Source organism: Haliotis rubra, unplaced genomic scaffold (genome assembly GCF_003918875.1).
Source record: "Haliotis rubra isolate DU_JTF1 unplaced genomic scaffold, ASM391887v1 Scf1, whole genome shotgun sequence".
Lineage (NCBI taxonomy): Eukaryota > Metazoa > Mollusca > Gastropoda > Lepetellida > Haliotidae > Haliotis > Haliotis rubra.
The window spans coordinates 9,730,302-9,738,777 of NW_025764891.1; the positions used below are offsets into that span (position 1 = coordinate 9,730,302).

Sequence of the window (8,476 nt, forward strand, 5' to 3'; positions counted from 1 at the left end):
CCCACGTTCACACCTTCTTAACGAGTTGTCCCGTAGTGGCCCCTGAATTTGGTTGTTACGTAATAGACAGAAGGACCACTCCATCAGAGGGCTTGCTTCGACCACACACCCATTTTGGCCGGACATACCGTCATCCATTTGTATCAAGATCGTTTAGTTGAGGGTCAAAATCGGGCTGACACGCATTGACACGCGGGGACAAAATTCGTGCAAGTGTCAACGTGGCATTACACATGTTAATATGTGACAGTTGGAACAAAACATAAAACTTTAGTTAATAGGTGTTTATTCAGTTTATATGATTTAAGTTGATAGTTTCATAGCTGAGAAACCGACAATCTGTGATCTAGTACCTTCGTGGACTATTTGTACAAGAGTGCAGCATATGCTAGGTTTCTTGCAATCAAAGAACTAGGCTCAGATAAATTGGTACAACGGAGAGTTTGATTGAGCTGTTTTGTCTTCTTCGATACATTAATGATGGTATATGAATGTAATAGTGTAAAAGGGTATGGACGTCAAGAGGTAAGGGTTACCAGACTGGTTTTAACGTTCAAGATTATTGAAGTTGTGTCGCCAAGTACCAAGTATGTATGTGTTGGCTTGTGGCAGTCAAGATTAATTATGCCATTTATCATTTGCTAGTGTTTCCCAACAGATACAACGTCAAAGTTTAGCATGGATACCACATTTAGACATATAACATTGTTTTCAAACTGGCAAACTTTAAACCTTTGATAAGTGGCGACAGACACGGAAAGAACACTGATAATCTAAAAACGTCCAGACATCGAACCATCGACCTTCCGCTTCTAGAGCAGACACTATACCCACTTCCGGACAGAGGTGTAAAGTTGTCGAACGTAAAGTTCGAGCCTTGAAATTGGGCATAAAGCCATTAAGTACACACTCCTTTCAAAGTCTCTGTTACATTAGCTCTTAATAACAATACACCATCGGGCTTCGCACTTATTTAGTCTTCCTCGTTGCTATGTTGTGGGCGAATTTTCATACTTGTACGTGTAGAGACAAGGACAGATCCCCAGTACATTCCTCTACCTGTAGTCTCGTTGTACAGACCATTGAGGTTGGAGGAGTAGCAATCATTGTACCACCATGCTCCGTTAGATCTCACAGCACAGTTTCCATTCTCCTCCCGGTCCAAGTCCAGGTTTTTAGCAGTGAAACGCATGGAATTATGTTGGATCAAATTGTCCCCTAAAAAACCAATATGTTTTATATCAGAAAATCATAGAAATAACCATCGAAAATTCAATTATCTTAATTGCGATTATCAAACATGTAAACATTTTTTTTCTGACGAGTCGAACAGAATATAGACTAAACATGTTTAATGGAACTGTTTTATATTATGGTTGAAGTTATTCATCTGTTACACTTGAGTATACCTTGGTTGAAAACACTAAAATATTAATATATTGTAAAATATGATACAACTGATGCCAAACTTCAGGGTCCCGAACCACAAAGCGTTAGTAGCTTTACGACATTCGTAAACCTATGAGTACCTATACAATTACGACAGGTCGTAACCTTACGAACTCTTTGTGAATCGGGACTCATACGCCTCATCCCATGCTGGATATTTGTCCTGTCATTTATGAATGTAAGGAGTTATTGCATCAGTATATACAATATTACGACATATACAGTGACTATTAACTTGTAGTAAAGTTGTAGGGAGACTGTCCACTCATACACATAACCCGGTCATCTGTGGTTGCCGGTGAATGTTCACTTATGAAAATCCTAGTACTAGATTATGTCAATGCATAATTTACTTTATAGGTGGACTAAACACAATTTCAAATGTTTCAAAGTTGTTTCTTTTCCAAAACAAGTTAACTCATTATTGACAGTGAGATATATCTGTAAACATCACAAAAGCAGGTAAGCGGCGTCCTTAGAATATACACGTCAACTATTCTGAATACAAACAAAACCGATCAGTCTCGTTTATCCGCAGAGACAAATACTACTGGTAGCATGTACCTGCTCTGCCTGTGAACCCACTGACATCAAGAGTGTAGAAGCTCGACATGTCGCCTAGTCGGAAGTTGTTGTAGTGGGCAAACCCAGTCTCCCCGTCTGTGAACGTGAGGTCCACTCGTAGTTCGTACGTTGTTTGTTTGGTGAGACGGTGTATCTTCTCGTTACCTGAAATGGTGTTAAGTACTTTTCACTGTAAAGTGGAAACAGTAACGTAAATAAATTCATTAACGTGTGTTTATCTTCTACCTGAAACGAAATATTGTACTTTCTCGAGTACATGTACAAAACAATGAATTCAGTAAATTAATGCACATAGGATAATAGATATGAACATGTGTCCAAGTATTATTTCCATGTTAAAGAATACTACCCACAAAAAGAAAACGTGCATTCTTGTTTTTTAAATTTAAAAATAGAACAATTTGATAGGTGGATATTGAGATCATAAGGAGACGACTAAAGATCATGTTTAATGTCCTTGGTTTTGACTTAACGGGTCAAAATACGCCGTATCAACTCTAGTCGTGTTAAGACGTGTTATTCTGTTGGAATGTAAATTCTGGTCCATGACGTTTAAGAAACGGAATTGCCACTGGTATGAGAATCTGATCTCTGTAGCCCACACGTGTCAACTTGCCCTGAACAAGAACTAAATGGGTTCCCCGACCTGCACTTATTCCACTCCAGATCATCACCGAAAACACTCCACAAAGCTATCCCTTTCCATGACTAAGACTTTAGCATAACGCTCCCCAGAGGTCTGTAGACACATTGCCGTCCCTCACCATGGGAAATGCGTGAGTGAAAGAGTGAGTGAGTGAAAGAAAGAAAAGAGTAAGTAAGTTAGTGAAAGAGTGAGTGAGTTGGTGAGAGAGCGAGTGAATTGTAACAGTGCCCCAACCCTTGAATAACTTTTGACATCGTGAACATTATAAACTATAGTATTGTGACAACAGCGCCTTATACACTCTTAAGAAAAAAGAAACTTGAAATAGGACAAATATGAATTTTAGGAAAATATTTTGACACAAACCAGTCCATGCTGAATCCCAGCATGTGGGGAAATGGTTGCCGACGACAAAATCTTTGAAAAAAGAAACGTTTAACAAAAACGTAGCGTTACACTCACGTCTGTAGTGAATCGCTAAAACGCACCCTACATGAAATGCACGAGCATCATGAAATTGTGTAACACCTTGAGCTGAAGCCTTTGACTGTAGTCTATTAAAAGCCACATCAATGGTACTTCAAATGCATTGCTTTAAGACACTATTTACGACAAGAGATTGCCAAGACTAACAGAAGCTCAACGACACAACGCCATCGGCCGTTTACAAGGACCGACATCGCAGCATGATGTGGCAAGGCACAGCGTGTCAGTGTGTCTAGACAGACCATCTCAAACCTATGGACCCGATACAAAAATACTGGGGGTGTTAATGACAGACCCAGGTCAGGTGGACCTGGAGTTACCACCGCCGCCCAGGATCGCTACATCCGGTTGAGACATTTTCGTTCAAACACCACACCCGCATCATCCACAACAATTCAAACCCCTGGACTGCTCCGAATCTCCGACCAGACAGTGAGCAATTGGCTATGGAAGCCAGACTATTTGCCAGAAGACCAGTTCAACGTCACGTCGTTCCCTACCTCAACGTGTTCTTTGGAGCATGACAATGCTCGACCTCACGTTGCGCGTGTTTGACAGGTCTTCCTCCAGCAAAACAATGTTCAGTTGTCACCTTGGTCTTCTCGATCATCGGATTTGTCCCCCGTTGAACATCTATGGGATACTCTTGATCGACGCTTGCACCAGCGTAATCCGCCACCTCAGACAATGTACAAGAACTGCACACTGCACTTCAGCAAGTGTATCAAAACATTCCTCAAGACAGCATTCGGTATCTCCTTTCTTCTATGGGTCACCGCTGCCAAGCTGTTATCGATGCTCATGGTGGTCACACCAGATACTAACATTTTACTCTGATCAAGTGGCTTTAATAGCCCTCTGTGGTTTGACCACACACTTTCTCGATAATCATGTTTTGGAAATTTGTGAAGTGATGATTTGACTGTAACTGAGCAATGATGTCATGTTTAAATCAGTTATATGCACTCAGTAAGTAAACTCCAAAACAGCATGTTAAGTTCCGTTTTTGAAGAGTATACAAATGAGTTTCCCGATGTTAAAAATAACTGGAAGGAACGACCTAGAATATGCATGAATATCGCAAAAATGTATTATGCATGATGATACAGGTAAGGCGATAGGGAATTCCCTCAACTGTAATTTAATCCATAAGCACTTAGTCTTGCAGTTATTACTGGTACACTGTAATGTCTCTATCCTGCATAGTGTACGTATGTGTTTATATAAAGTATGGAAACTGAGAGCCAACACTATTAATCCATAAACACTTAGCCTTGCAGTTATTACTGGTACACAGTAATGTCTCTATCCTGCATAGTAAATGTCTGTATTTATATAAAGTATGGAAACTGTGACCCAACACTATTAACCCAAAGCACAGCCCTTCAGTTATCACTGGTACACAGTAAAGCTCATCATTTCAAACCAATAATTTATAAATGCATTTTGTTGTCCATATAATATTTATTTCAAATTTTCATACCCGTGCCTGCTCAGCAGCTATATTCTCACCCAGGTGTTATATGGTATCACCAAGAAAGTATGTATCATGGGCCCAAGGCCTCTTTATTGAATCAATCTGTCTGTCTGTCAACTGTAATTTCGGACTCCCTGACATTCGGAAGTAGTTTATGTAGAAGTAGACCTATGTGCCATGGTTTTGTCAATTCACTGTATGTGACCAGTTCAGCTAATCAGAATGCAAGAATTGCAATGAATACAAAGAAAAACGTGTTATTGTCTTTTCAAAGTTAAAATACATTGAATAATTTTTTGACTGATGTCCAAAGATTTCAATCACGCTATAAAGAAAATGGACTGGTTGTTAAGCTTATCGTGTGATATGTTTCCTAAAATATACGTTGGTGATATTCGACAATTGTGGCACAAAGGTATGAGTAATTTCTGAACAAAATCCATATAATCTGAACCCTGAGAAAGGTGCAAAGTAAAGTAGAAAGTCTCTTAAACTTGTGTCTTTGTACACATCCTTACCCAACCAGAACTCCCCGGTGAGATTGCCAAAGCCATCCATGTACTCAAACCAAGTTCTATAGAAATCCACAAGGCCATCTACTCTCCGTTGTATCACCTTCAATATAACATGCTCCATGTAAACATCTCCAGTATTTCAGAATTCATCATCAAATGGAGCTTAGAATCATGTATGCCCAGAAGATCAAGTAGATCATGATCATGTGTGGCTGTTGTGCAAAGATTGTACCTTACATACTCTGGGATCATACAAAAGCAGAAATTTATGAGAAAGGACCTCCAAATGTAAGGGGTTATTATTATAAATTAATACTCTTCACAATCCCCGACCTTTCTGTGCTTCTGCAGATAGAGTACACTAAAAGCAGAAAAGTTCCAAAACACGAGTATGATTGATCACATAAAACATGCCTCTGTACATGTGGTCTTGATACATACTAGGTATTTTTGGATAAATCCCGAATAACCTTGTTCTAATGAAATTCTTCAAAGACATTTAGAAGTTGGTATAGTAATACAATACAAATCTTATGGATGACAAGTGTCATCCACCTGACGAAGGGGCAAGAACCAGCCCAGAAACGTTGTGCAAAATAAATCAAGAAGTTGTTATCCATAAGATTTGTCTTGTATAACCATTGTTGTGTTTAGGAATTAGGAAATACGTAGCTGCCTTTAAGACTGTAAATTGATTGTGACAGTGGGAAAAATGAGACTATTGTTACTGTACCACAGTATCTTGGATGGTTGCTTTTGGTAAGTACAATGCACTTTATCACTCACTTCGCAAATGTGTTTTTATCTGGACAGTAGGAAGAATGGGACTGGTGTTATGGTACCATTGAAATTGGGATGGTTGCTTTTGGACAGTGCTCTCTTCCTAATTCCCCCAAATGTATGTTTTCCTGGGTCTATGATTATTCGTTTACATTGCCTACAATAAACCACGTTTGGAACCAAGCTTACTTCAGCACAGGTCCGACGAGACGGTTATATAACGTTTATACTTACCAGCCAGCCGCCCCCATGTCATGTCACAGTACGCTTTGAAAGAGCCTTGTTCGTCTGAGGGTTGTATCCTGTACACGCCATCCTCAGCATTAGGATACTCCTTCAAAATACTTGCACAATCTTAAAATAGATATTTATATTAATTTTATGAAAGTTAAACCTTGTGATGCCTTTTTCAGAAGGCGAAGCAATTCCGATGCTTTCACGTATGTACTTTTGGACCCAGGTATTCCATGATCACACGTCAAATCTACATCCTGCTGGGATTCAGCCCGGGACCTCATCTGTTGCAGCTGTAATGATAATGAAGCTGTTGAATGAATGTGTGAGTGAGGGAATGTTTACAAAGCAGTAGGTGTAGATAAACCAGTTAGGACCTATTTTACAAAGCAATAAATTATTTTAGATTGATGACCCACACAAATACCCTCTTGCAAATACCCTCTTGCAAATAATTGCTAAACCTTGCATCAGTAAAGCAGTAATATCATGGCGTATTAATTTGATGTGGTGGGAAATCCAGAAGGTATCAAGTGGATTCTGGTTAAAGTGCTTAATAAGGACGGATCTTGGATTCGAACCCATGATATTAGGTTGTATGGTCGCAACTCAAGGTAGGCATGACGACTCGACCAAATGTGCCCCATCGGCGAATTGAAAAAAGTGTTGGGGACCAGATTTGAATGAAATATAATAGAAATACGATTTCAAGCTGAAACAATATCGCTCTGGGTTATTCTTGTTAAGAATGCAATTCAACTTGTCGATTGGAGTACAAAGGACAACAACTATACAGCATTGTCTGGCATTTTAACTCTTTTTCCCTCGTTCTTTAGACAGGGCAACAAACTGTCACGTATTTGGCTTTTGATAAATAATGCAAAGAAAATAATTCAAAGAGGGCAACATGCAACACTTGTTCAAAATGTGGAGTTGTCAAGTCGATGTTAAAATTGTCCATGTTTCCTTGGTTTTGTAAGGATGATAACATGGCAATGGATTCATGTAGAACGTGGTAGTTATATCAATATGTGGCAGATTCACCCCAGGCGTGACACTGGGGACCCGATGGTGTTCATGGAAAGATATATTAACACACACTTAAAATACAACGCAGTAGCTGTAGATAAAACAGTGAGGACCTATTTTCGAAGATTTTGAATGCGGAGCGAACGAGTGTGGTTTTCGGTCGCTTTCAGAAATAGTCAATCAAAGCCATGGGAAGAAAGGCTAAAAAGAGGCATGACTAAGGAAGGCTGTATTCTAAAGCAGGTACGACGCAATGTAACACTCACCAGTGTAGTTGACCGATTCGCCTTGACAGACGTCATTGCTCGATGCCAAGTATGTATCCATTGTAGTCTGGAATTCCTTGTACTCTTCTATCAGTTGACAATGTTTCTTTACAATATTGGCATTTGTTGAAAAACCAAATAAGAGCTGGGAAACAACGAGTATCCAAATCATATTTTATGGTCTCAGTGAAAAGACGCACTTCAAATGTGAATAGCGTGTAGCTCCATTAAACTATTATATCCCCGGATATAGTGGCTGCCAATGTTATAAAGTGATACTAATTGGATCCTCGATAATTTTCCGTCACCACTTGTGCCAGTTTTGAAATATTGTCATTGCAATCATAGTACCGTTTCATAAATGAGGGTCCTTTGCAGTTATGGTAATTAATGTGACTGAGGAGTTTTTTTTAACGATAGCAGTGTTTTCCTGAAGTAACATGCTACTTCCTGCTTTTGTTTAAATTAAACGACATGCTCTAATTTCCATTTCCTCAACAGAACTACACCAGTGTTTTTGTTCATGTGTCAGGCCTGTAATTGACTTTCTCATTTAATTGGATGCATGAATGTGATTATGAGAGCTATGGTAAGGCGCATTTTACAGCCATGTGATGATCCAAATTCCTTTCAGTACTTAACAAATGATATAGAATGTATTTCTGTGAATGTTTGAAAAGTGATGATTTACAATGTCTGTATAAAAATGTTTGTGTGGCTTTGCAGTTAATCCAATGTCAAAATGTCAAGCCTTGTTAAAAGATGAGAGTAAATCTATATTATGTGGCGTGGAATGACTACATGCTACATAAACGTTTGTATTGCATTACAGATTATGTGCAGAGTCGTCTGAAATACTACCTGTGAATAAAAGAGACAAACAGCATATCTATGATCATAAGAAATCCCTACTGCATTGGATGGTTTCGATTATATCATAAGCATTTATTTATGATTCGGAATTAAATACTGATGATACCGGGTGTCAAGCTGGTGGCACCAATCACAA

General features: G+C 39.1%; 1 protein-coding gene across 1 annotated transcript; it reads right to left on the reverse strand.

The window, feature by feature from the left end:
* Nucleotides 1-269: 269 nt before the first annotated feature.
* Nucleotides 270-7,484, reverse strand: LOC124283068 (fibrinogen C domain-containing protein 1-A-like). Its single transcript, XM_046719124.1, has 5 exons — nt 7,468-7,484; nt 6,173-6,292; nt 5,162-5,258; nt 2,014-2,178; nt 270-1,218 (listed from the first exon to the last, which is right to left on the reverse strand). Exons 3-5 carry the CDS (start codon nt 5,199-5,201, stop codon nt 974-976), a joined length of 450 nt encoding a protein of 149 aa, XP_046575080.1. The 5' UTR covers nt 5,202-5,258; nt 6,173-6,292; nt 7,468-7,484; the 3' UTR covers nt 270-973.
* Nucleotides 7,485-8,476: the final 992 nt, after the last annotated feature.